Source organism: Triticum aestivum, chromosome 2D, assembly GCF_018294505.1.
Source record: "Triticum aestivum cultivar Chinese Spring chromosome 2D, IWGSC CS RefSeq v2.1, whole genome shotgun sequence".
Classification (NCBI taxonomy): Eukaryota; Viridiplantae; Streptophyta; class Magnoliopsida; order Poales; family Poaceae; genus Triticum; species Triticum aestivum.
Genome location: NC_057799.1, coordinates 131,654,554 through 131,682,052, shown reverse-complemented (window position 1 = coordinate 131,682,052; position 27,499 = coordinate 131,654,554). Strand labels below are relative to the sequence as shown.

Below are 27,499 nucleotides of genomic sequence, written 5' to 3'. Positions count from 1 at the left end.
TTAGCCCATCTGACACGGAACATCGTCATGTTGTGCAGTCCAGAGTAGTCAAGCTCCCAGATCTCCTCGACCCTTCCGTAAAATCTTTCAGTTGCGCCGTTGTCGCTGCCGGTCATGCATTCCATCGTCACCCCTGAGTTCTGATCATCACTATACATATCTTTGGCCTCCGTGTAGAACGTGTATCCGTTGATATCGTATGCCTGATAGGTTACGAGGTTGGGCGAGGGGCCATGTGCTAAGGCGTATATGAGCAATCCGTCCTTACAGCCCTCCTCCGGGGGATTAGCAATAATATGATCTTTGAACCAATGCAGGAAAGTGGAGTTGTGCTCTCTAGTAACTTCGGCGTTCGTCCTGCATACCCCTCGGTCACGATACTTCTTTGCGATAATTTCTTTGTGCAGTGCCACGAAAGGATCTACCTCGTCTAGGTGTTATAGCACTACCAAGTTTGCTCTGTCAAAGTCGTTGCGTCGATCTGAGTATGCCACGTGCAGTTCCCTGCGACCGTTGGAGTGACCTTCTCCTTCGAGCCTCCCATCGTGCTTGTTAATGGGCAAACCAACACTAACACCAGGCGGCTGCAGGTCTGCGCCATATAGAAAATTCTCGCAGAAAGAGATGCACTCTTGTGTCAGATAACCCTGGACGATGCTTCCATCCGGACGGGACATGTTATGAACAAATCCTTTGATGATCCCATTCATCCTCTCAAACGGCATCATGTTGTGCAGAAATGACGGCCCCAGGTCTATTATGTCGTCCACAATATGGACACATAGATGCACCATCACGTCAAAGAACATGGGCGGGAAGTACATCTCCAGCTCATTCAGTATCACAATAATATCTTCTTGTAGCCTTCGGAGCTGCTTCAGACTGATCGACTTTCGAGAGATGACGTCGAAAAAGTTGCAGAGACCAATAAGCGTGTCACGAACGTGCTTGTCCATTATCCCTCTAAGGGCAACAGGTAGTATCTGCGTCATCATCACATGACAGTCATGGGACTTCATCCCGCTGAACCTTTTCTTGTCTGTGTCTAGATATCTTCTTATCTTGCCACAGTAACTGGAACTAACTTTGACTCCAGTAAGGCACTTAAAGAATTGACCGATCTTAGCCTGACTTAAGGTGAAGCAAGAAGGGGGGCAATAATCCTCTTTCTTTATTTTCTTGCCCTTCTTCTCCCGTGCCTCTGTCTCCGTCTCTGTCTCGTCTGACATTTTACGAGACGGCATGTGCAGATCTTCCCTGATTTTCAAATCTTGCAAGTCTTTTCTTGCTTTCGGCCCATCCTTGGTCTTATCCGGCATGTTCATTAGTGTCGCGAGCAAGATCTCAAGGACATTCTTACATATATGCATTTGATCAAGGCAATGAGATGTATCGAGATTGTGCCAGTACTCCAAGTCCCAGAACACGGACCTCGTCTTCCAAACCTTCAGCAGCGGCTCCGGCGCCTTTTTCATCGTCTTTCCCAATGCGGGGCACTCCTTCCAGTCTTTCAACAGCTCATCGATTTCGGCACCGCTCCGCTTACGTGGAGGTCCTCGATGCTCAGCGTGACCATTGAATAGATCTCCACGGTTTCTCCACGGGTCGTCCTGTTCCAGCCATCTTCGATGCCCCATGTACACAATTTTCCCAGACCCGCCATCTTTCCTTGACGTTAGCTGCTGAGACGTCGTATCATCCATTCACCGCGTGCATCCGCAATATCCATGGCACACCTGGCCTGCGACATATCCGTAACCGAGATAGTCGTGCACCGTCGTGATCAGAGCGGCTCTCATGTAGAAATACTCGCCTTTGCTGGCGTCCCATGTCTTGGCCGGTGTTTTCCATAACGTGTCTAACTCCTCTTGAAGTAGCCCCAGATACAAATTAATATTATTTCCTGGTTGTTTCGGCCCTTGAATAAGCATGCTCATGTGAATGTACTTCGACTTCATGCACAACCAGGGGTGAGGTTGTACATCCATACAAACACGGGCCATGTGCTATGGTTGGTGCTCTGGTTGCTAAACGGATTCATGCCATCGGTACATGCGCCGAGCATGATGTTCCTTGCATCACATTCAAAATACCGATAGAAGCTGTTCAACGCTCTCCACTGGCTTCCATCCTTCACATGTCTCAGCTTCGGATCATCTCCATCGTCGGGCTTCTTCCTCTCCGCGTGCCAGCGCATTAGCTTTGCTTCCTTGGGATCTACAAAATACCGCTGGAGACGGGGAGTGATCGGTAAGTACCATACAACTTTCTGGGGACATTTCTTCCCGGCCTTCTTGTATCGAGAAGCATTGCACACCGGACAGCTTGTTTTTTCCGCGTGCTCCTTCCGATAAATTATGCAATCGTTGATGCATGCATGGTATCTAACGTGCGGCAGATCAAGAGGGCACACGATCTTCTTGGCCTCATCAACACTAGTAGGACATAGATTCCCCGCGGGAAGAACATCCTTTAGGTACTTGAGATGCTCATCGAGGCTAGTGTCCGTCCATTTGTTTTTAGCCTTCGTCTTCAGGAGTTGGAGCGTGAAACTCAAGCGGGTCACCTTGGGATTGCAACCATCATACAATGGAGTGTTCGAGTCTACCACCAGTTGCTCCAGCTTAGCCTCCTCTCTAGAAGCAGTGCTTGAACATGAGGGTCCCGCACGATTGAACTTAGTACCGACAAACTCTGCTGCGTGGAGTCCACATCGTTCTCTCCGCCGCCATGTCCGGCCCCTTCTCCTCCGCCATGTCCGGCCCCTTCGCCGCCGCCATGTCCGGCCTCTTCTCCGCCGCCATTATCGATCATCTCTTCGTCTTGCCCCGTGTCGTCATTGCCTGCCCCGTCGGCGTCCTCAACATCGTCATCCCCATCTTCAATTATCCACCGAGTATAGCCATCCATGAAACCAGTCATGAGCAGGTGCGCTTCGACACGACCATCGTCATAGGGGTCGAGCCAAACTATTCCTTTGCATTTTTGACATGGACATAAAACCTCTATCTGGTTATTTTCTTTCATGCCCTGCACCGCCGACCGCAACCACCTGTCCACCATCGTTCCACTGACCATCATGAACGTCTGCACGGTAATAATAAACAAATTGATTATAAAAATGCGTGCATGCATCAAAGTCATACAAAAATTCGGCATGACCTTCCCTAAAAATAGGACATATATAGATCTAGAGTTTGCCCGGAATTCGTCGAAACGGAAATAAATCGACATTTCGGCAAAACATAGGCAACTCAAAAGCACAATTTGGCGTCAACTCATGCCACACACACAATTTCCATCATATTGCCCAATTATCATATCACACACACACATACACATATTTCCATTTTGCAAAAGCATGAAATTTTAATCACCTAGCTATCTCGAGATCGAGCACATGCACGGTGGAGATGATGATGTAGCTAGGGAGATCAAAAGTGCACAAAGCTCTTCTTGACAAAGATAGATCTAATTAGGGGGCAAATAGGTCACTTGACTAAATGCTACATCTACCTAGCTAGCTAATTTGGGAGGAGACAACTTCAACTACTGGAGGGGGAAGGAAAAAGATAAAGGAGATGCATTAATGGAGGTGGTGTAGTTAGCTAGGAGTAATGAAGAGAGAGAAAGGTAGGTAGAAGAGGGAGAGTAATGGGGGGAGAAGTCTTGAGGAAGAAGAAGAGTGAGAGAGGGAGGATGTGGGAGGTAGGGGAAAGGGAGCAGAGGAGATGGGCGAGGAGAGGACAGGTGGGGAAAGGTGGTGGGGTATAGTGCGCCTTAGCTGTAGCGCGGGTGGCAAAGCGCGCTACTGCTAAGGATGTAGCAGCAGCGCGCTTTCCTAACAAGCGCTACTGTTAAACGGGCCAACCGTGTGGACAATTTCAAAATTAGCAGCAGCGACGTGACTAAAAAGCGCGCTACTACTACTGCATTAGCAGTAGCGCGCATCGTGACACCGCGCTGCTGGTAAACTTAGGTTGGTGGGTACTGTCGGTGGATTTTTGTAGCAGCGCAGTTTGTACAACACGCGCTACTGCTAAATTTACGTCAGTAGCGTGGTTTCCTTATCCTCGCTGCTGCTAATTAGCAGTAGCGCCTCTTTTTGTGCCGCGCTGCTGCTAAGATTCTATGTATAAGGTTTTCCCTAGTAGTGGGAGGCTCTACGGTTATCATGTTTTTGCGGAAAGCCAATTTTTTCCTACAACAAATGAATATGTTTTGTTTAACTATCATGATAGTTTATAAATACTGAGAATGGAAACCCCATCTCAATCCCAATTAAACAGTATTAATAACCCAACAAATTTGATTAAGAGTGATGAGATCAAATCAATAATTCAAGTACCAGATACTCAAGATGTCCATAACCGGGGGCACGGCTAACCATGATTAGTTTATACACTCTGCAGTGGTTTGCGCACTTTTCCCCACAAGACTCGATCTCCTCCGTTGGATTTCTCGCACTACATGATGTTTGAGAAACGGATGACCGAGACACAGTCTTTCAGAAGCATTAACTCTTTCGACGGGTAAACCCTACCACCTACATCCCCTACATCTGCTAGTTTACCACTGAAAGAGGTCACACAACATACTCAACTATGCGAGAGCCCATAATGGCTTGTGGCTACACACAGAAGTTTCTAGCATGAACAATCTTATGATCCCTTTGAGCCTGGGTGGCGAACCATAGGATGATCACACGGATTCCCCGGGATCTCCTTGGACAACACTGGATTCCCCAGGTGCCCACAAACAATCCACCCAGATGTGCATTAAAGTAGCCACCTTAAATAAACCCTTAGTTCATAATAATCTCTCACATCTGTCATGAATCTCTCAAACCAAACCACGTCTACGAGCATAGCATAGCAGTATAAGCAAAACGTAGAAGTAACTCCCAGTGTTTGAAATAAAGGGCAATAGGTTCTACCTCATCATCTACTTCCCAATACCCACATGTTATCAATCCTACTCATGCAATGTTTGATGGTTGGAACTAATGCATAAAAACTGGGTAATAAAGGGGTATGATCAAAGTGTTACTTGCCTTGCTGACGATCTGCAAACCCTAGAGACTCGTAGTAGCACGCTTCGCACTCCGAAAATTCTATCGCAAACAAACAATAGCATACATAAGCACTCAAGCATAGATGCAAGGGTAAAACTCAGATGAGAAAGCCCAACCTGAAAGTTTAACTGAAGTGCTTCGATTTGCAAAAAGAACCAATCAAATCGGAGCTACGAAACCCAAACTACGAACAAAAGAAATTCGAAATCAACTCTGCTTGAAACCAAATTTTAAATTGTCAAAATCATGTTCAAGTTGATTAACTGGAAAGAGGGGTTGGAGACGAAGATTTTGGCATTGGTTTCACTGGATTTGGACGAACGGTTAAAAAGTTATGAGGGTTTGAATATCAGGGGCTAATCTACGATAAAAATAATCACAAATAAGTCCCTGGTGGAAAATAAAATAAAAAGAAAAAGACTAACGAACGAACGTTCCCTAATAGAACTAAACCGACGAATTCGTTCATTGCAGAAACTAATCTGACGAACGTTCGCTAATTAACGAACAAAAATAAAAAAATCGATCTAACAAAAATAAACCGGACTAGATCTAGGGTTTACCAAAAAAAACAAAAAACCGGAAAACCGGCGGCGACGGCGGCGGCTACGAACGGCGGCGGGGCAGCAGGATTCGGCGCGGCTGCGACTCGGCGGCAGGGGACGCGGCGAGGCGGGGAGGCGGCAGCGCGGCGCGAGCGGCTGGCGCGGCAGGCGGCGGCGGCGCGGCTGCTGCTGCTGTGCTGCGGGGCGGCGGTGGTGGTGGCGAGAGGGGGCCCGAGCGGTGGCTTATAAAGCCTCGGGGGCGGTGCTTGCGGGAGGTGGCAGGCGGCGGCGGAGTCCGAGCCAGACTCCAGGCGAAGTCCGCCGGCGGCACGGCGACGCGGGCGTGCGAGGCGGCGCGGTGCTCGGCTTGGCCCGGCTCGGCTGAGCCGTTGGCCCAGTCGGGCGCGCGACTTTTTTTTTAATAAAATTCCATAGAAGAAAAATCCTAAATAATTATAAAAAATTCAAAAAATGCCAAAACAATTTTCACCGTCTAAATAAATTATTTAGAACAAAGTGAACATTTTTCTGGCCTAAAAATGCAATTTTGAAAAATGCATATTTTTTCTAATTCAAATAAAATCTCGAATAAAATCCAAATAAATTATTTATTTGATTTTAAAATTTTTCCTCCAATATTTCTTTTATTTTGGAGAAGTCCTTTTATCCCCTCTCTTTTATTTTTAATATTGGAAATATTTCGGAGAGAAAAATATTAAAACTAAAATGATCCTCTTTTCAAATTTGAGAAAAATTCAAATATGAAGATAATGAAATCCCCAACTCTCTCTGTGGGTCCTTGAGTTGCTTAGGATTTTCTAGGATCGCAAACTAGAATGCAAATAAAATATGATATGCATATGATGACCTATTTATAATATCCAAATTGAAAATTGGGATGTTACAACTTGCCAAAGATAACAATCATATCAAGATTACAAAGCATTGAGACTGACATGAGGTTGAAACCTAAGGACTCGACAAGCATGACCTTGTCCTTGTGTTGATCCTTTGATATCGTAACCTTACCTAGACCCAATACCTTGCTTTTGCCTTTGTCAGCGTAGGTGATATGCTTCAGATGCGACGGAGTTAAAGCAGTGTCCATCGGTAAGTTCTTTTCACCAGTCATGTGATTTGTACATCCACTATCGAGGACCCACTCAGTGGCTTTGGATTAATCATCCTCCAGATGAATTAGTGCAGCTTACGAACTCATATACTTCATCAGTGAAGAATATGACATCAAATTCATCAGATCAATTTCATCGCGCAATAGAACAGATAAACAGTATGAGGACGTGAGAAATGAAAATTTATTTCTTCATAATTAGCTTGCGTCCTTTCAAGCATATCCAGGTCTCCAGCAAATTCTTCAGACATTTAAGTTCGTCTGGAGACCTGACCCTGCATAAGAGATTAGTTCTTTTTCTTCACCACCCACATCTGGAGGGGTGGCAAAGAGTTCGTCATTCTGCGAGCTCCATAAGAGAAAGGTGGCATAGAAGCTAGTCCATTTCGTTTCACATAAGAGGGGTTAGGGTAAGCATATGAATAAGCAGAGAAATTCTTCTAGGACTTATGAACATAATGATTTGAAGAATAATGCACATATTCATAACCCTTAGTCTTTCCCTGCGAAACAGAAGTGTTAGCACGATGATGTTCATATGAGGACTTTGGTCCATGTGAGGAACGTTGTCCATATGAGGACTTGGATCCATATGAAGACTTTGGTCCATATGAAGAATTTGATCTAGGGTTCCTATTCTTCACGGGTGGTGTCATGATGACATTCACCTGAAGACTTTCAAGGTACCTTTTGGGAACCCAGATTTTCTTCATAGGGGGACAGTTCCTGCAGTTAGTGCAACATATCTAGCAAATACTTCACCATTCTGATTTTTGAACAGCTTATAGTTGGAGTCAAATGACTCATCAAAAGAATATGAAGATTCACATGTAAAGCCAGATAAAGTAGATGGATCTACTGGAGGTCCTTTTGCAGCAACCCATGAGGTTTTGGGATACTGCGCAGGCTTCCAGTATGTTCCATCAACATTGAGTTTCCTCTCAAAGGCAATACCCTCTTTCCTAGGTTTCCTGTTGAGGATCTGCTTTTTAAGCACATCACAAAGTGCCTGATGCCCTTTGAGGCTTTTGTACATGCCTGTCACATACAATTCCTTCAGCCCTGCATTGTCAGTGATACTAGCAACATCTTCAGATGAGGAATTAGTGATAGCAGAGACAGTTGAAGAATTTGCAGCAATAGAAGCATTTGAACTTTCAGGTGAAGAATTAGCAGATTCACGTTCAATGCACTTCAAACATGGTGGACTGAATTCTTCCTGAGCAGCGTTGATCTGTTGAGCAAGTAATGAATCTCGCTCCTTCTGAAGATCTTCATAACTCATCCTTAGCTTCTCAAGATCTTGCTTTCTTTGAAGAAATCCATAAGAAAGCTTCTCATGATCAGATAAGAGAGTGTTATGATGACTCTGAAGGTTATCAAACTTGGACTGAAGTCTCTGAAGATTTTCAGTCAAAGTTTTAGTACAGTCCATTTCTTCACCCAACATACATCGCTCTCATTAAGCATATTTTGAACTTTTTCCAAAGCTCTTTGTTGTTTAGTGGCAAGGGAAGCAAGTTTGGTATAGCTGGGTCCAAATTCATCACTAGATTCATCATCACTAGACTCAGATAGGTAGCATTCAGTTACCTTGGCACCTTTTGCCATAAGGCATGGTGCAGAGGATGATGATTCTGGATCGAAAGTCATCGCCTTGAGTGATTCCTTGAAATCCTCAAACCAGGGATTGTGACGAGTTCGATGACCTTCATAGATCTCAGAGAGTCGGTCCCAGATAAGCTTCGCATGGCTGAGATGCATAATGTTCTTGAACTGATTTTGAGACAGACAGGTGCAGATGATGTCCTTCGTCGTGAGGTTAAGGAGAGTGTACTTGCGAATGTCATAAGCCTCCTCCATCTTGCACAGATTGGTAAGACCAATCTCAGTGATGGTCCACAGCTCGCTATTCATCGCCATGAGGCGCTTCTTCGTCATGGCCTTCCACTTGGGATAATCATGACCCTCAAAGATGGGGCATGACACAGTCTTCATTCCTGCGGTCGACATAACTAAAACTCCAGACGGTTAAACCAAAATCACACAGAACAAGGGAGTACCTTGCTCTGATACCAATTGAAAGTGCGTTAAGTCGACTAGAGGGGGCGTGAATAGGCGATTTTTACAAATTCGTCACTGAGGAATTTCAGGGTGAGGAAATTCCTAAGTCACGAACGACTAGCAGCGCAATAAGTACTCAGATGCATACATAACAGAACAGAAGCATAGTCATCATGATGAAATGAAAACAAGCACAGAGTACAGAAAGCGTAAACACAGGATAAGCAGGTTGAAGACAAACTAACTGAAGAAATTGAACTAAGGAAATTGAGAAATTCTTTAGTCAGAGTCTTCAAACAGTAGCGATCAAGTACACAACACAGTAATGAGGAAATGAAAGGGTTGAGGAAATAGAACCAGTTAGCTCGGTGAAGACAGTGATTTGGTAGACCAGTTCCAACTGTTGTGACAGTTGTACGTCTGGTTGAAGCGGCTAGGTATTTAAACCTGAGGACACACAGTCCCGGACACACAGTCCTCACCGTATTCTCCTTGAGCTGAGCTAAGGTCACACAGACCTCGCCCCAATCACTCGTGGTAAGTCTTCAGGTGACTTCCAAACCTTCACAAACTCGGTCACTCGGCGATCCACAATTTCCTCTTGCATGCTCTAGACCATGACGCCTAAAAGTCTGGAAGATGCACAGTCTTCAAAGGTAACAAGCGTCGGATCCACATAGGAACAATCTCTTTAGTGATGCTCAATCACTTTGGGTTTGTAGGTGTTTGGGTGTGGGTTTGGGTTTTCCTCACTTTATGATTTTTGCTCAAAGTCCTCGGAGGATGGGATGCTCTCAATGACAAGTGTCAGTTTCTCTCGGAGCAGCCAACCAGCTAGTGGTTGTAGGGGGCGGCTATTTATAGCCTAGGGAGCAGCCCGACATGATAAGGCATAAATGCCCTTCAATGATATGACCGTTAGGTGGGTAGATATTTTGGGACAGCTGGCGTGTAGAAACGATCGGAAAATTGACTATCAAATTCCTCAGGGCTATCATGTTCCTCGCTTGTAGGCAATCCGCACTGGCGAATTCCTAACTCCTCAGTCAGAAAAAATTCCTCAAAGACCAGAAGATCTTCGGCTCTGTCACTGAAGAAATTGACTGAACTGTATGAGATTTCCAATGGCTTCACTCGAAGGTATTGGTAGGTGTAGGATTTTGAGATGAGCATCACTTGGAAACTTTTCCTTAGTTTTTCCTCGACCCCCTTTAACAGTACGGTGTTTCCTATGACTCAAGAAGGAGAAAATGAAACTACGAAAACAAAAGTCTTCACGCTTCATATTCCTCGCATGAATATCAAGTCTTCACGGTCACACCAATTTCTTCACTTTCAAAGTCTTCAGAAAGCCAAAGTCTTCATTTGAAGACATTCATTTTTAGGGGTCGACTTTCTCTGTAAATATCAAACTCCTCATAGACTTATAGACCTGTGTACACTCACAAACACATTAGTCCCTTAACCTACAAGTCTTGGAATTACGTATGTTGTCATAAGGTTCGACCGATAAATATCTTCGTGGAATATGTATGAGCCAATATGGGCATCCAGGTTCCGCTATTGGTTATTGACCGGAGAGGTGTCTCGGTCATCTCTACATAGTTCTCAAACCCGTAGGGTCCGCGCGCTTAACGTTCGTTGATGATATAGTGTTATATGAGTTATATGATTTGGTGATTGAATGTTGTTCGGAGTCCCGGATGAGATCACGGACATGACAAGGAGCTCTAGAATGGTCCGGAGGTAAAGATCAATATATAGGACGATGATATTTGGACACCGGAAGAGTGTCGGGATGTACCGGGTAAAAATCGGGTCACCGGAAGGGGTTCCGGACACCCCGGGAGGTTAATGGGCCATATGGGCCAAAGGGGGGAACACACCAGCCCACAAGGGGCTGGCATACCCCTCCTAGGCCGCAGCCCTTAGGGAGAGAAGGAAAGGGGGGAGTCGGCCTCCCCCTTCCTTTCCTCTCCCCCCTTTCCTCCCCCCCTTCGGCAAATATGGTAAGGGGGGCGTGGCTAGGGAAAGACCCCAAGTAGGATTCGGCCCTACTTGGGGCGCCCCTTGGCCTCTCACCACTCCCCCACCTATATATATGTGGGAGGGGGGCGCCACACATAACCACAACAATTGCTTAGTCGTGTGCAGTGCCCCCCTCCACAGTTTAGTCCCTCGGTCATATTTTAGTAGTGCTTAGGCGAAATCCTGCGGAGGTAGCTTCACCATCACCGTCACCACGCAGTCGTGCTGCCGGAACTCATCCACTACCTCACCGTCTTGCTGGATCAAGAAGGCGAGGACATCACCGAGCTGAACGTGTGCTGAACACGGAGGTGTCGTACGTTCGGTACTCAATCGGTTGGAGCGCGAAGAAGTTCGACTACATCAACCGCGTTAACAAACGCTTCCGCTTACGGTCTACGAGGGTACGTAGACACACGCTCCCCTCTCGTTGCTATGCATCTCCTTGATAGATCTTGCGTGTGCGTAGAAATTTTTTTGTTTTCCATGCAACGTTTCCCAACAGCCCACTGATGCGCGCGGGTGGCTCCTCTGGCGCGGTAGTGGACGGATCTAGTCGCCAGTGGAGGCTGTCAAGGTGGTGTCGGCGGATGTATGGTGGGCTGGCACAAGGAGACATTAGGCGCCATAGGTGTGCGACTGTGTTTCGCGCCTACTCCGGCGACGTTTTGCCATGTGGTGGCTGTAGCGGTGGTGTCGGGCAAAGCTGTGGGAGATGAATGGCACCTCGCCTGGTGTTGCATCCTCCTGTTTGGTGGTTTGGTGAGCTCGACGCTGCCTCGGGTAGGAGGACGAGATGGTGGTGGCTGGAGGGAGAGGAATGGCCTCGCTGCGGTTTGTTGCATCCTTCGTCGGGAGATGAATGGCCGGCAGGCGTTGCATACTCGGGGAGACGAATGGCGTTGTGCTTGGTTGCATCCTTCCAATGGGAGACGAATGGCGCCGCTAGGGGTTGCATCCTCCGTTCAGTGGGGAATGTGGATGCAAGGTTGGAAGCACGTCGAGCTCGCTGGGGAGGTGCGGTTGGTCGTGGAGGCAGGGATAGTGGTTTGGTGTGTAGGTTGGTCGGATCCTGGGTTCGGGCTATGCAGGTGAGACTGCCGGCGAAAGTCCTACTCCGGTTGCGGCCGGAGTCGCCGATGGCGGCGCTTTCTGGCGTCGCTTCCTCGTTGGAGGCATCGATGTAGCTGCTCTCACCTTGCCTTTCCCGACGTGCTCCGGGGGAAACCCTTGATCTAGTTTAGATCAGACGATGGCGGCGCTATTCGGTGTCGCGTTCTCTCTTGGGGGCATCGTCCTGGAGGTGGATCCGGTCAGAGGGACCTGTGGCTCGTGAGGATGTGTGTGTTGTTCGCCAAAAGGCGCTGTTTGTATGGTTTTTTGGTCCGGTTTCCCTCATAAACTAGATCAACCTTCTTTCTCCTGATCAATAAATTTGGTAGATCAACTACCAACATTCAAAAAAAAGTATGCTACCCTCTCTTTAATAACCCAATACAGCAACAGAAAAATGCTAATGCAGCCAGCCCCAGGGACGGATGCTTGCAATAGAAGTTCAACACAGCTTTCAAAATAATACTGCTACATATTGAACTCATGCTCACCAGCATTTCGTTACATCAAACGAAACCTAGATCCAAAAGTAAGTAAACACTACTATGTACATAGAAAGTGTTCCCGACAAAAGATATATAGATATAAATATATATACATAGAAAAATAACACGAAAGAGAGGAGATCTTAAGTGTTTAGGTTAGTCACCGACCTAGATCGTGCTGCTTCATAAACTGACCATGCCACCACCCCGCCGAACATCAAAGACGGAGAAAACAACTGTCAAATCTGGCACCACAAACAGAAGTAGTACGAGGGAAGGACCCGGGGAGGCGAGGCACTCTGAAGCGGCCACAGACTAATGTTCTTGTTGTTGCCCTTGCCCATGTGGAGTGACACGGGCGGCCGAAGCGTAGGCAGCAGCGCGAGCCTTACACCATCTTGTCAGCTGACACACAAGAGAACAAAGATATACAAGTGCATGAAACAGCAAGAATCTGCAGGGAAAACATAGATACAGTTAGCCACCCGCAAAATAATAACAATAACAGATTACATAATTAAGATTACGAAAAGCTAGAGCAATTCAAGCAAGCACCCGGTTAAGCATCGCTTAAGGAAAGCCTGGTTTATTTTTCTAAGCACCTCCCCTAAGCACCTTGCATTGTACAAGGCCTAAAATGAATCGCTAGTGAAGACTAATAAAACATATCCCTTTGATTTAGAGAGCATAATAGTTGAGTTACAGACTAATGTTAGAAATTGACATACGTACAGAAAGCCCAAATCCAAATTATTTTTTAGTAAATATATACGATTTATACATAGACACGTAGGCACGCAACCTGCAGCCTGTGGTGGAGGACGGCTTTGGCCGGATCGGCAGCGTATTTAGTGCTAGTGTGCTATTTCTCTAGAGTTATCCAGAGAGATGTCATATGTGTATTGTGACTTGTGGATTTTATTAATATAAATGTGCTACCTCTCCTAAAAAATTTACTTGTAAGCTAGCACGGGTGTCCAAATCAAACACCAATAGTTGGAAATAGAGTATACAGCAAAAAACTACCATTAGGTCAACAAAAAACTACCACTTTTCATGATATTTAAAAATGCTACTACAAAATTGGTTCGCTGTTCCGAAAAACTACCATGTCACACTAATGACTGTTGATTAACTTTAAACGTTATTATGACAGCTCGGTACACTCGTCAGGTGGACCGTTAGGTTGAGCATTGACAGGTTATGATAGGTGGGCCCAAATATTCTTTGAAATACAATCAGGTCCCTGAAAAATTAAAAAACAATCGGGTCCTCGCGGCCAGCTCGTCGCCGGAGCCGATGAAGAGACCTCTCCTGGTCGGCCGGCGTTGCTCTGATCGTGGCTGCGATAGCCGTGGTCAGCGGGAAGCAGCGGCGGCGGCGGGCTGCTCCCTGCCCGTGCTCGAGCTGGTGCGACTGGTGGCGCGGCTGTTGACGGCGGTTTAGGTCGAAGGCTGGGGCGGCTAGCTCCTCTCCGGGTGGCGTCCGGCCCGGGCGTGGTGATGGTCGGCCCTGGCGGCGGCAGGCGTGGTGGTGGCCGGCCCTGGCGGCGGCGGTCCCATGGTGTGGTGGTGGGCGGACCTGGCGGCGTGCTCCCATGGCATCGTGGTGGCCGTCCCTGGCGGTGGCGCTCCACATGGCTCTGGCGACGGCGGCCGTGGCTGTGCCGGGCGCCGGGCGTGGGGGGGGGGGGGGGGGGGCTATCAGGGAAGGAGGGGCAGAGAAGAAAGATACGGGAGAGAAAGAGCACACTTACATGTGGGACCCACATGTAAGTTAACAGTCAAACTGGTCAACAAACGGTTTGTTTAGGGGCGGACCCGACCTGTATAAACCGGATTAATTCTATCACATCGTCATTTGGGTTTTCTGGAACAGTGAACCAATTTTGTGGTAGCATTTTGAAACAAAGAAAAGTGGTTGGTTTTTTGTTGACCTGGCTGTAATGCGGTTGTTTTTTGCTATATACTCGTTGGAAATACAAGCACATTGTCTCTATTTACACTTGCTTCGTGCGCATGATGGTTATGTTGTAGAACAACTTAGCTCCAGGCATCTTCCTAGTAATCAGTTGGCAGCCAGTAGCCTGCTCATACGGTAGTTGGTAGATACGCCATCTTCCTAGTAATTACTGTTGGTCATTTTGGTGAGCAGGTCCGCAAGTCACAAATGTACTGATCTACAGATAGATAAATTCAGAGAAGTGGGTTCGTAGATGTACTGCAGAAAGTAATTAGCATCTACAGCACGACAAGAGGTACTCACAAGGCGATTCCAACGGCAACAAGTAGGAAAGGTACCACTACGGCCCAGAACAGGGACACAGACTTCAGCTCTGTCGGAATCAGCACGGCGTCGATGAGGTAGACGGCGAGATGGTCGTCGTCGACGACCGTCTTGGTGATCCTGGCCTCGTTCCGTGACGACGGCGGCCACGGAGAAAGTATCGCCCTGCCTCTGTAGTGACGGATGGTGAGTGTCTGCTCCCCATCAAACGTCAACACCTCCCACTCCCAGTGGACCTGGCTGAGCAGCTCCTCGGAGTAAGCCATCGTCAGGCCGTGGTACAGGAGAACCGCGACCTGCTCGTCGACGGTGAGGCTATGGAACCTCGGGATGAACGGCCACACAGCCTCGTCGTCAGGGCAGAGGATGGTGAGCCCCAGGTCACTGCCGATCTGCTCGCGGAACGCGTCACCCACGCCGGCCATCGCGGCGACGAGGCCGGCGAAGGCGCCGCACCCGCCCTCGGACAAGAGCAGCGTCAAAGCGTCCTCCGACGCCTCGGGTGGTTGCCTCTCGGCCCAAGCCTCCTCCGGCGCCTCGGGTGGTTGCCCCTGGCCCTGGGCGCAGGGGACGAGCAGGAGGAGCAGGATCATGCAGGAGGCGACGGCGGCTCCGGCGAGCGGCGCCATTGTACTTCTCCGGCCCGCGCACGTCGTCCTTGGACCTTGGGTGGTGTCTTCCTCTTCCCTGAGAAGTGAGAACTGGGGACTGGGGAGGATGGAGATGAACAGGGGGAAAAGAGGGTTTTTGGCCGGCCTTCAACTACAGAGTCCAGACCCAGTGCCTAGCCTATCGCAACTACCTCGATTCCAGTTTGCTTTGGACACTCAAAAGATGGTGTTGGTGAGTGAATGCGTGTGGCTGGCTCTGCCTACTAGCATCACTGAAATGTTTGGCCTCGTGACTTTGCCACAGAAGATGTGTGTCTCCGATTGAGGAAAATGTACACTGATGGGTTTTACTCTGTGGGACTTTCCACGAAACTTCGTGTGCGCTGAAATTTGACACGTCATGGTATGTTGCGCACGTGAACGTGTGTTCAAGAGTTGAGTTACAGTGGATTTCACTTTGAGCGATGATACTTAGCGCCTTGTGTTGCGTTGAAGCAGACATAACTTTTTAGTATGATTATATAAGATTCTCGAAACACGCTTTACATATAAAGCAACTGATTATATAAGACTCGGGCACGAAATTGGGGTTTGAAGCAGGGTTAGCATTTGGCATCTGCTCTAACGGACCGAGCACAGATGCCATGATGACATCATTGCTGAATGCCACATCAATCTACAAGCGGGCACATGTGGCACATACACGAGGAAGGGATAAGTTGAGGTAAAGCAAATGACTACACTGTCAACTGTAAAGATGGCAACATCCCTCTTACCTGCGCAGCACGTGTGAACTTACATTGTCACGCAGTAGGATGAACAGGCTGATCACACAGCCTAATCAACAGGCTAAACAGCCATTTTCCATCTCGATATACACGATAAAAAGGAGTAATCGTTGCCAGAAGCATCACCATAACTGTTCTCGTCTCAAAATAGCATGCAAAACCAAAGCAGAATACCTAAACACTTCTTCTTTACTTAATAACCTACCCCAGAGGCATCATCAAGCTTTGGGTTTTCTCTAACAAAAAGCACCCGCCGGGCATTCATTATTGTTACCTTTGCATCACAAGATGTTCCGCGACACTGTAAAGTTACGCTGACCTGCCCGCATGACGGTCCTCCGACTCGGAGAAGTAGTCAGCACCCAGCAGGTCGTCTTGGCCGTTGTACTGCACCTTGCTAGCTCCAAGGGTCTCGGCGCCGCCGAATCCTCCGGCATAGCTGCTGCCATTGCGGCTGCCAGGAAAGTTGCCGCTCACATTTCCAGCAAAGTTGCCGCCGTTGTTGCCACCAGCAACCGCAGAATGCCCGCTGCTGAAACTGCCAGTGCTTCCACCCAAGACTGCACTGTCGCCAGCTCCGCTGTTGTAGTTTCCGGCACCAAAGGTGTTGGGGGAATTGTACCCACAAGCACTGTAGCCGCCGTTGTTGCCACCAGCAACCGCAGAATGCCCGCTGCTGAAACTGCCAGTGCTTCCGCCCAAGACTGCATTGTTGCCAGCTCCGCTGTTGTAGTTTCCTGCACCAAAGGTGTTGGGGGAATTGTATCCACCAGCACTGTAGCCGCCGTTGTTGCCACCAGCAACAACAGAATTCCCTCTGCTGAAACTGTCGGTCTTCTCGCCGAAGACTGCATTGCTGCCAGCTCCGCTGTTGAAGTTGCCGGCACCATAGGTGTTGGGGGAATTGTTCCCACCAGCACTGCCGTTGTTGCCACCAGCAACAGCAGAATGCCCACTGCTGAAACTGCCAGTCTTTTCACCGAGGACTGCATTGCCGCCAGCTCCGCTGTTGTAGTTGCCGGCACCATACATGTTGGGGAAATTGTTCCCACCAGCGCTGCCGTTGTTGCCACCAGCAACAGCAGAATACCCACTACTGAAACTGCCGGTCTTTTCGCCGAAGACTGCATTGCCGCCAGCTCCGCTGTTGTAGTTGCCCGCGCCATAGCCACCAGCGCCGCCGTAGCTACCAGCACCTCCACCCGAATTGCTGGCATTATTGTAGCTTCCGCCACCGCCGCCGTAGCCACCAGCACTTCCACCCGAGTTGCTGGCATTATTGTAGCTTCCGCCACCGCCGCCGTAGCCACCAGCACTTCCACCCGAGTTGCTGCAATTATTGTAGCTTCCGCCACCGCCGCCGTAGCCACCAGCACTTCCACCTGAGTTGCCGGCATTATTGTAGCTTCTGCCACAGCCGCCGTAGTCACCAGCACTTCCACCCGAGTTGCTGGCATTATTGTAGCTTCCGCCACCGCCGCCGTAGCCACCAGCACTTCCACCCGAGTTGCTGGCATTATTGTAGCTTCCGCCACCGCCGCCGTAGCCACCAGCACTTCCACCCGAGTTGCTGGCATTACTGTAGCTTCCGCCACCGCCGCCGTAGCCACCAGCACTTCCACCCGAGTTGCTGGCATTATTGTAGCTTCCGCCACCGCCGCCGTAGCCACCAACATTTCCACCTGAGTTGCTGGCATTATTGTAGATTCCGCCACCGCCGCCATAGCTACCAGCACTACCGACCGAGTTGCTGGCATTATTGTAGCTTCCGCCACTGCCGCCATAGCCACCAGCACTTCCACCAGAGTTGCTGGCATTATTGTAGATTTCGCAAGCACCGCCATAGCTACCAGCACTTCCGCCCGAGTTGCTGGCATTATTGTAGCTTCCGTCAATGCCGCCATAGCCACCAGCAACAGCATTGTTGTTGATGCTAGAATACTCGCCGCCACCTGCAGCACTACTGTAACCACCATATCCCGCATTACCATATCCACCACCACTGCCATGCCCTGCACTTCCATAATCAGCACCATTGCCCGCATATCCATCACCACCACTTCCATATCCCGTGCTGCCATATCCGCCACTTCCGTAACAACCACCATTGCCAGCATATCCACCGCCGCCGCTTCCAAATCCCGCGCCGCCATATCCGCCACTTCCGTAATTACCAGTGCCGTATCCACCTCCACGTGTCCCACCAGCACGGTCACTGGCGTATTCTACCTTTATCATTCGTCCGTGAAGGTCCTAAAGCAGATGGATGCGTTACAAATTTGCAAAAGATAAACATAACAGTCAGCTTGATAATGACAGGTATATCCATATTTTAGAAATGGTGCAACTTTAATCAAGGCAGAAAACAATCCCCAAGTTCCGATGATAGAACAACATTTCCGCAAGCATCAGGGCAGGTAAATTTTACAGCTCAGCAAGATATCCTAGACATAAATTAAGTCAAAATAATTCAAATATTTACAGGAACAGTTATCTCATGCAACGATATGCCAAAATTGAGAATAGTCTGCTACTCCCTAAACATGCATTCCCTGGTGTTCATCAGTTTATGAATCATGCGATCTATTAACATCTGGAATGATGCATCTAGGAAACAAGTGCCAACAGCTTCGGATTCTTGGAAGTTACAACAATGGATTAACAACAATATGCTTCTCAAAATGTCAAAGATCTGGAGCTCTAGCATATAATTGGGTCAATACTCATAGAGCTGATGTTTGTATGAAGGTATGTCGTGAACTAAGGCGGGAAAAGGGAAGATGCTTGCCATTATCCTTGACAGAACATAAATTGATGAGTGGCACAGTTTAATGATCAGTGAATCAATGCAAATTCAGACATCTCCGCTTTAGATCAAGACAATAACGCTAATTATATTGCATCATTGCGTTGATAAAACAGTTTGGCAGTTGCAGCGCATGACAAGTGTCATGTACAAGGCAGCAGACAAGAACAATGAATAGACAATAGGACAAGCTACTCCTGAAGCAAAAAAACATGCAACCTGAAATTCGGGACTACATTTGCAAAGTGGTGCAGAGGATAAAAGCAAAACAATAGGCATGAATGTCATAGCATATCTGCAATAACACATAGGGGATATCTCTAAAATCACCCTGCCATCCATGGCACTAATGGCAGCCGCGGCAGCTTCTGTAGATGCATAAGTAACAAATCCAAAGCCCTTTGACCTGCCAGACTCCCTGTCCATGATGATTCTAGCTGAACCCAATCCCAAAAGAAAGAAAGTGTTAACAACAACATGGCAAAAATATACATCAAATGTGTCGCACTAATTGGGAAAACAACCTTCAAGGACGTCTCCATAGCCAGAAAAGGCATCCCTCAGAGTTGGGTCATCTGTGGCATATGATAGTCCTAAAAGGAGGTAAAACAGAGATGTAATTAAATAAGTCACCGGCATCAATAATATGCACGAACCTTCGAATCAAAAGGAGCTAGAACAGTGATCTCATATGAGCATACCTCCAACAAAAAGCTTGGAAGAAGACATGCACCTTACTGCCTGGAGCAGCGACGAATTCGAGGACCCCGAGGCCCTCCTCAGCACAATCCCCATCCTACTAGCAAAAGACATCGTAGAAATCCCCTGCTACAGAACACGGGCACTGAAGAAGAAGAAGAAAAAACCTTGTATGAGACAGATTCACGGCTGCTAACGCAGAAGGATTAACCCCGAACGGGGATCCAGTTGAACCCCCAAATTTTCTCAAATCAAACTGCTAGGAGGGCTATTGATGCGGAATCTCAGAAACACTAATTCGTTCTAGATGCAGGAAATGGAACCCGAAATGCACGGCTGGCGTGGTTCGATTCGAATGTTTGACGGCAACGAAAAGGCAGGAGCAGGACGAACAGTACTCCGAGCAAGCTAGGGTCCATGATCCTTACCGGCGAGAGGAATCGCGTCGGGGCCACGCCGCCGGCGAGAGGGGATTCGCGTCCGGGCCACGCCGCCGGTTGCGAGTGAAAGGGATTTCGGTCGTAGCAGGGGTGATGTGGTGGGAGTGGAGGGAGGGAGCGGGTTTCGGCGGCGAGGGACTCCGGCCTCCGGGACGGCGGCTGCTCTGCTCTCCTAACCTTCCTGTTAAACCCTATCGGTGGGGTTTGTTCCTTGAACCCCAGGGCCTCGATTTTTATTTTTCAAGAAATGGCAGGGATCCGAAGAAAACTACAATTGCACACGCGTCAACCCTTATGCACAAAGGACCCAGATGGGAACAAGAGCACCGTTGGGTCAGGACGGGAATGGGCCGATCCGGACCTGGCCTTTGACCCGGCCCCTATGGCCCCCGAAGGCCAATTTGAGAGGCCACGGGCCGATCCATATAAAGAATAGTCAGTGATCTTGTTGGTCCGATGAGTATTTCAGGTCGATCCAAATTCTTGCCCAGTGGAGAAACGAGATGTTTGCCTAAAAAAAGAGATGTTAAAATTATGCTTCCCACAAAAAAAATGTTAAAATTATGCACGGTTTATTGAAATCTGACTAGTGTAAGAATCAATGAGATTTCTAATACGTGGTTAATAGAAAAAATCTAGCCGTTTGCTTGTGGTTTTCTACGCGCTCATCTTGCCAAAATATACAAAGACAATTTTGTTGTTCATATACCGAGCGTTCATCGAAAATTATACGACAGATTGCTTCGCAAAAATTAGGTCCTACGACACCCCGACGCGATGAAAATTGCAGCTGCTGTGAGATATAAGACTGGCCGAGCGGGTCACCCGGTGCCGGGTTGTTGACCCAAATCTCGTTCACCCGCCCACATGACCCATTAGCCTCGATTTTTGGGTCGGTTTAGTGAACCGACAAGCTGACTCTGGCCATTACCATCATGACCATCTCAGACACCACCCTAGCCGACTCCAGGAAGGGGGTTGAGGGCCTCAGTTCCACTCAAGAGTCATGTGGAGGTTGAAATAGGATTTTTATTAGTTCCTTGAAAAAAATGAATTTTTTTTCAAAAGTTCAAAGGAAATGTTTTATGCAGTAGAAGTGTACAAGTGAACACGTCTCAAAGTTGTAGGCTTGTAGCTAGGGCTGGAGAACAAATCAAGGCTTATGAGCTGCTGGAACCAAAGTGTACTCAATTCCACTCGATGCATTCAACTAGAGTGCTGAATTTTATTTTTGAAAACATTCCTACTAATCAACTAGAGTTGACAAAAAGGGTGTCTTTTATCTTTCATCAAATTGGAAACAAACATATTATGACACAATTGTATGAAAATGTAACTCAGCCATTTTGAACAATTTTTATTGAAACGGAGGCAGAAGACTTGCCTCGTCCTAATTAAGCGGAAGAAAATTGTCCGGTTAATTCACACAAAAAAAAGCAAAAATCAACACAAACTGTTGAGCAACACACATAGAATACCCCGCACACACATCTTCAAAAAGAGCCATAGCACATAAATATCGCCGTCATCATTTCTCCCCATGCAGGCGTTATCGCATAAAAATACATGCTTCACAAAACATATACCCCACACATCAAAGGTTGGGTGTTTCGAGCATAAAATATTTTGCCACAAAAAGCACTTGCGGACTTGCCTATACACCGCTAAAATATCATAATATTTAGATTGGAGAATCTTCACCATTCTTTTTCTATCTCTTTATTAAATATATTTGATAGACACGGGCTTGAATTTAAATCCTTTTTCAAACGTGTGTGGCCAAGTGTGTAACAGTACTGAGCAGTGAGCTCTGCAGCTTCTTCTATTTGACACTCCCTTCGTCTCATGATAAGTGTCTCAACTCTGTCCACGGACTTGTTCTAGTATGAAGTAGTAGCTCTTTCCTGCGGCGCTTGTTTCATTTCATTGGCCTTGTGAATCCATTCGATGAACGAGCTCCGCAGCTGATGGGGTGCGTGTGCAACCCAGAGATTGAGGAAGTCTATGACCACCTGTATCCACCTCTCCAGCTTCGGGTCTCGGCGTCGCTGGATCGCCAACCTTCTTGCCCCAGCCTCTCCGATCCTCGTCGGCGGCATCTTCACCAAGCTCGTCTTCTCGACCTGCAGGAATGCGGTGCCGTGCTTGGACTTCCAGAACATCTGGTACGCCGTGGCCTCAGGCCTCTTGTAGAGGCAATCTATCGCCTTGGGCAGCATCACCTCGTCCAGCTGCTCCAGGCTGATGTTTGTGTGCATGCCGCTCTGCTCCTCGCCGTCGATCACCTCGATTGCGGAGCTCTCGACCGCCGGCACCAGGTCCTCTGCGGATCCATGGGGGGAGAAGAGGAGCCCGAGTTTCAGGTGTGGCACGTCTTTCAGACAGCCCCTCTCGCCTTGGACAGTGCTCTTGGTTCTGTGCACGTTGTACTCGGACAGCGGGATGTGGCGCTGCAGGAACACTTCGATGACCGGCTCTAGAGAAACATCTGACGGTCTCGTTGTGCGTGTGGTGCCCCTGCTGCTGCTGCGGGGCTGGAGCTCGTCGTGCTGCTGCTTGCAGCAGAGTGGGTTCGGACGGAACCATTGGGTCAGGCTGCTGTGGATGCTGTTCCAGTGATCCTTGTGGCCGGAGTCGAGGTACGGCACCCAGGAGAAGTCCTGCGTGGGCAGCCCGGCGAGCTCCTTCCTCGCGGACTCCGCCGTGGACCTGAAATGAGGGGTCACCAGCTGCAAGCACTTGATGGTGATCCCGACGACGTCCGTGCTCTCCGAGAGCCGCAGGATGGAGCCCAGGCACAGGTTCTTCTCCGGCGCCTCGTCGTCCTCGTACACGAAGAGCATCTTGGCCTCCACCCCGCGGTCCTCGAAGCTGATGGGGCGGACGCAGAACAGGTGGTACTGGCTTCCCCGGACCAGCCTGTACCGTAGCTCTTGGCCGGCGAGGAGGCGCCCGATGAGAGGGTCGAAGAACATGTACCCGCGTGGCGTGCCGCCGAGCTCGACGAACCTCAGGAACTCGTTGGCGCCGTCGGCGAACCACTCGAACCTCCGGACGGCCGCGCCGCCGCCGGTGTCACGGCGGAAGAAGCCGGTGACGAACGACCTGGTGGCATGGGCCAGCCGCCTAGGGAAGGAGGAGCCCCTGACCTCCTCCTCCTTCTCCTCGTCTTCCACGGCGCGCTGTTTGCACTTGCGCAGCGCGACGTCGCACTCCTGGGCCGCGCGCTTCAGCTTGTGGCGCCAGCGGAGCAGCGACGCGTCGTTGATCTGCCACTTGCCGGATGTCTCGAGCGCCGCCTCCAGCTTGATGTGCGCCATCTCCAGCCTCTCCATCTGCTCCGTCTGCTCTGGTCTCTCTTCATGCATGTCAATCAGACCAGATACGATCTGGTTTACTGTCTCCCCGACAACCGCGGAGCTGACCATCTCCGCCATTGATTAGAACCTGATGACACGTACGGTTCCTGCTCTGCTCAAAGACAAGTGATGAATACGCAAAGATGAGTAAAAGTCTCATTGATCCGATGATATGATACTGTAGAAATGTAGTACTGTACCGTTGGTGGAAGTGGCAGATCTTTAGTGAAGTGGTCGTAAGATTACACTCGCTGACTACAGGTGGTGGAAGTGCACCGGCGTAGTGTCTGCCAGAGAGTGGTACTATTTTTTTTTGAGGGAAGCCAGAGAGTGTTTCTATATATATATAGATAGAGGGAATCAGGGAAATACCCTGGAAATTAACAGGTGGAACTTGAAAGTGTTTCGTTTACCAAGACTATAGGTTGACAATGAATAGTAAAAAATGGAAATCATACAGGTCTCTGTGCTGGTCATCAACACCGAATAAGTTCGTTATTATGGTAAAATTCAAGAAAGAACACACCGCCATGGATACGCTCAAGACAGAGTCAAAAGCAAGTTTGGTGATGAAGTGATCTTACAGATGTGACACACGTATGTATACGAAGTCATGGTCCTGGAACCGGGAAGAAATTTCTGGAATGAATGGACTTTAGTACTTTACAATTGGTCAAGATTATTGGAACTCTTCCCGCAAATTGATTATTGGAAATAGACGGGAAAAGGGACATCGTTTTTCGAACATTTCAAGGGACCCTGATTTAATGTTCTAATTTTTGTACTGCATGATACTCTCTCCCATTTTTCCACTGCATATTAGGCCTCCACACAAATTAATATTCTGTTTTTTTGTCAAAGACTTGTCCTAATGAAACCTAATATGCAGAGTAAAAAAAAGGAACTACAATAAATATTCCGTGAAGGACCTGATTGATATAATATAGATGAAAAAATATATCTCGTGACTGTCAAAGCTCTCCGGAGAAGTATTTCTGATTATGCACCTCTTCTTTTGGACTCCGGTGAGATTACTCATTTGAGGAACAAAGTTGCCTTCTCTTTTGAAACATTTTTGTTTGAAAGGGAAGGTTTCCATGATTGGTGGCTCAAGAATAGTCTAACGAAACGAGAGGTGCAACTAATATTGAACATTGGTAGTTCAAGATATGTCATCTTAGGCAGTCTCTTTGGAGTTGGGTGAAGAATTTGAGTGGTGTTTTATAAGAGCGCCTGATGGACATTGTTAACACTTTAGATATCAAGGCCGAATTTTCACCCCTCTGCATGGAAGATCCTGACGGATGGGTTTTTGGCCAAACTTATGCGGGGGGGGGGGGGGGGGGGGAGCTTGTTCGGGGGATGATAATACATAGTTTTTCCATTTTATTGCAAATGGAAAGCGTAGGAAAAAAATTACCAACTCAACCAAGATGAATGTGCTATTGTTGGTCAGGATATGGCTAAGGCATATATTGCAAAATATTATAAGCGTTTGTTTTGACATCCAAACTCCAATTTCATCATGATGGACGAGGAGGTGACTGGCAATATACCTCAACTTTCTCTGGATGAAAATGCTATTTTGACATCACATTTCTTAGAGAAGGAGATTTTCGACGCCATTTCTCAAATGGAAAGAAAGAAAGCTCTGGGACCAGATGGGTTCATTGTCATTGCTAAATTCTACGATGAGTGTTGGGAGATAACTAAAACCGGCTTTCTACCCATGTTCAAGGATCTTTTAAATGATGACTTATCATTGTTTCACCCCAATTTTGGGATAACCATTTTTCTTCCTAAGAAGGAAGAGCCAATTCCTATTGAACAGTTAAGACCTATTTGCTTGTTGAACCTCAGCTTCAAAATATTCACAAAAACTAAGTAGTAATAGGCTCTTCACTATCGCTCATTCAGTGGTCCGCCCTACGCAAGCGACTTTCATGCCTGGACAAAATATCTTGGAGGGGGTGGTCATTCTACATGAAACTATTTATTAGCTTCCAATGGAATTTTTTTCAACAAGCTCTCATATAAAAGAGTTCATCGCGGAATGGGATCAGCATGTTGAATCTTTTGTCTAGGATGGGAGCGTTGGGGTCAAGGTAAATTATGCTATTGATCATTATTTTGTAGACCTTGAAAGGTTTAACACATGGTGATCCTATGTCTCCCATCCTATTTAATGTCATCGCCGATATGTTGGCCATCCTTATAGCATGGGCTAAGGATGGCTAGATCAATGGGTGAATTCCACTCAATATGTTGACGATACATTTTTTTATTTAGAATGATTTGCAAAGGGGGCCAAGATGAAATTGATCCTTTGTTTTTCAGAGGCTTACTAGTCTCAAATAAAATTTTATAAAAGTGAACCTTTTGCTTTGGTAGAACCAAAGAAATAGAAAAGCAATATTGTTAGTTATTCGAGTGTGAGGTAGGAAGTCTCCCATTTACTTATCTTGGCCCATTCATCGTCGTAAGCTCACTAAAAAGAAAGGAAATTATTGAGGATTGTTTCGAAAAAAAGCAAGCTGTTGGAAGGGTAAACTCATGTCAAATGGGCACGATTAGCTCTTATCAACGTGGTTCTCACAAGTTTGCCCATGTTCATGCTATCTTTTTTTTAAGTACCCAGGTGGTATTGAAAAGACTTGAGTTTGTCGGCCTAGTTTCTTCTCGCAATGTGATGGGCACAAACGGAAGTATCGACTATCTAAATGAGATATCTAGTGTAGGCCTAAGGACCATGAGGGTTGGGTATCAAAAACTTGGAAATAAAGAAGAAGTGATTGCTTAGTAAATTACCATTCAAGCTACAAACCGAGGAATGTGTATGGCAAGAGCTCCTTCGTAATAAATACTTATATTCCAAGAAGCTATCTCAAGTGGATAACAAACCAACTGATTCTCTGTATTGAAAGGGTTTGATGAAGGTAAAGTCCTCTTTTTCTGTGAGAGGCTCGGTTGAAGTTGGTGTCATTCCACGAGTTTATGTGAAGATGTCTCGCTACGTGACAACCCGCTTGCGGTTCAGTATCTGCCTGCCACTTCACAATATTGTTTGAAAGAAAGATGCTAATGTTCAGTCCATTCTTGGATTAACTCCTCTGAACATCCAATTCCGTAGGACTTTGATTGGCGATAAATGGAGAACGCAACTTGATTTGGTTTGCAGGTTAGTGTTGGTCAACCTATCTCATGTGTTTGATGTTTTTAGATGGAGACTAAATGCCAACAGGGTGTTTACTAGTCAAGGGGTCAATGTTTTGTAGAAAGCGCATTGGAAAATTAAATACCTTTAAAGATATAAAAAATATGTGGTTTGATTTTGTGATCAAGAGGAAACAATTCAACATCTTTTTATTCCCCACCCTTTCACGATTTTGATTAAGCGCACAGTTCATGCCACCCCAACAACTATCCCAAATTCTTTTGAAACTGATTGGTCGGTATCAATAAAATGCTTGAGGGTCATATCCGTGTATAGGTTTGTGCCTTACTTTGTGTTTTTAACATATCTTGCCCTTGTAATTTTTTGCAGGTTATCTTCAAGGCCACCGCATCAATCCTTATGTGGTCTCCACTTCAACCTGGAGATGCTTGGGGAGTTCATGGACTTTGAGTGCAACCGTCTAGAGATGGTCGCATGGGCATTATTCAGTCAGTTTGGCTGACATGTCACTAATATATTATGTGATTAAGTCATGTAATCTTTTTATCGATAGTGGTATTTTTCTATCGTTTATCTTTATTTTAGTTGATAATGTGTACTTCTTGAACTATTTCATTTTTGTTTAATTGAAATGGCTAAGTGCACCTTTGATGATGCAGAGGCCAGCGAGTTCCCCTTTTCAAAAAAAGGCCAGTGTATTTTCACAAGCTGAGTTGAGCAGGCTCGTTATTTTTAGATAATCATGGTGGCCCAAGCCTCGACCATCGCAACGAAACCATCTACTACAGTACCAAAGAAGCCATGTTTTCATACAACAAACATAAACTAGCTTGAGGAGTAAAGAGGCACCATAAGCACTAAATCACATAACAAGCCTTGCACATACTGGAGTTG

General features: G+C 47.3%; 3 protein-coding genes across 6 annotated transcripts; all 3 read right to left on the bottom strand.

The window, feature by feature from the left end:
* Nucleotides 1-12,413: 12,413 nt before the first annotated feature.
* On the bottom strand, nucleotides 12,414-15,537 carry LOC123049030 (fasciclin-like arabinogalactan protein 2). The gene is made up of 2 exons (XM_044472032.1): nucleotides 14,707-15,537; nucleotides 12,414-12,895 (listed from the first exon to the last, which is right to left on the bottom strand). Exons 1-2 carry the CDS (start codon nucleotides 15,354-15,356, stop codon nucleotides 12,757-12,759), a joined length of 789 nt encoding a protein of 262 aa, XP_044327967.1. The 5' UTR covers nucleotides 15,357-15,537; the 3' UTR covers nucleotides 12,414-12,756.
* Nucleotides 15,538-16,213: 676 nt separating this feature from the next.
* Nucleotides 16,214-20,328, bottom strand: LOC123052165 (glycine-rich cell wall structural protein 1.8). 4 transcript variants are annotated; one of them, XM_044475268.1, is made up of 5 exons: nucleotides 20,060-20,328; nucleotides 19,634-19,776; nucleotides 19,457-19,525; nucleotides 19,263-19,369; nucleotides 16,214-18,379 (listed from the first exon to the last, which is right to left on the bottom strand). In XM_044475268.1, exons 2-5 carry the CDS (start codon nucleotides 19,743-19,745, stop codon nucleotides 16,436-16,438), a joined length of 2,232 nt encoding a protein of 743 aa, XP_044331203.1. In that variant the 5' UTR covers nucleotides 19,746-19,776; nucleotides 20,060-20,328; the 3' UTR covers nucleotides 16,214-16,435. The 4 variants fall into 4 exon arrangements, with proteins under 4 accessions (XP_044331203.1, XP_044331204.1, XP_044331205.1 ...); XM_044475269.1 differs by having other exon boundaries at nucleotides 19,666-19,776; XM_044475270.1 differs by lacking the exon at nucleotides 19,263-19,369 and having other exon boundaries at nucleotides 19,666-19,776.
* A 1,466-nt stretch (nucleotides 20,329-21,794) lies between these two features.
* LOC123049029 (uncharacterized) lies at nucleotides 21,795-23,535 on the bottom strand. The gene has a single exon (XM_044472031.1). The coding sequence runs from the start codon at nucleotides 23,506-23,508 to the stop codon at nucleotides 21,952-21,954; it is 1,557 nt and encodes a 518-aa protein (XP_044327966.1). The 5' UTR covers nucleotides 23,509-23,535; the 3' UTR covers nucleotides 21,795-21,951.
* Between the last annotated feature and the right edge of the window lie 3,964 nt (nucleotides 23,536-27,499).

Bases quoted from the DNA above. Each gene is read 5' to 3' on its own strand.
- LOC123049030 (XM_044472032.1), bottom strand. From the start codon at position 15,356: ATGGCGCCGCTCGCCGGAGCCGCCGTCGCCTCCTGCATGATCCTGCTC. The intron at 12,896-14,706 runs GTGAGTACCTCT...TTTTCCCTGCAG, and splicing joins GTTGCCGTTGGAATCGCCTT to ATTCTTGCTGTTTCATGCAC.
- LOC123052165 (XM_044475268.1), bottom strand. From the start codon at position 19,745: ATGTCTTTTGCTAGTAGGATGGGGATTGTGCTGAGGAGGGCCTCGGGG. The intron at 19,370-19,456 runs GTTGTTTTCCCA...GATTGGGTTCAG, and splicing joins CTATGGAGACGTCCTTGAAG to CTAGAATCATCATGGACAGG. The intron at 18,380-19,262 runs GTGATTTTAGAG...CATCTGCTTTAG, and splicing joins TTAGTGCCATGGATGGCAGG to GACCTTCACGGACGAATGAT.
- LOC123049029 (XM_044472031.1), bottom strand. From the start codon at position 23,508: ATGGCGGAGATGGTCAGCTCCGCGGTTGTCGGGGAGACAGTAAACCAG.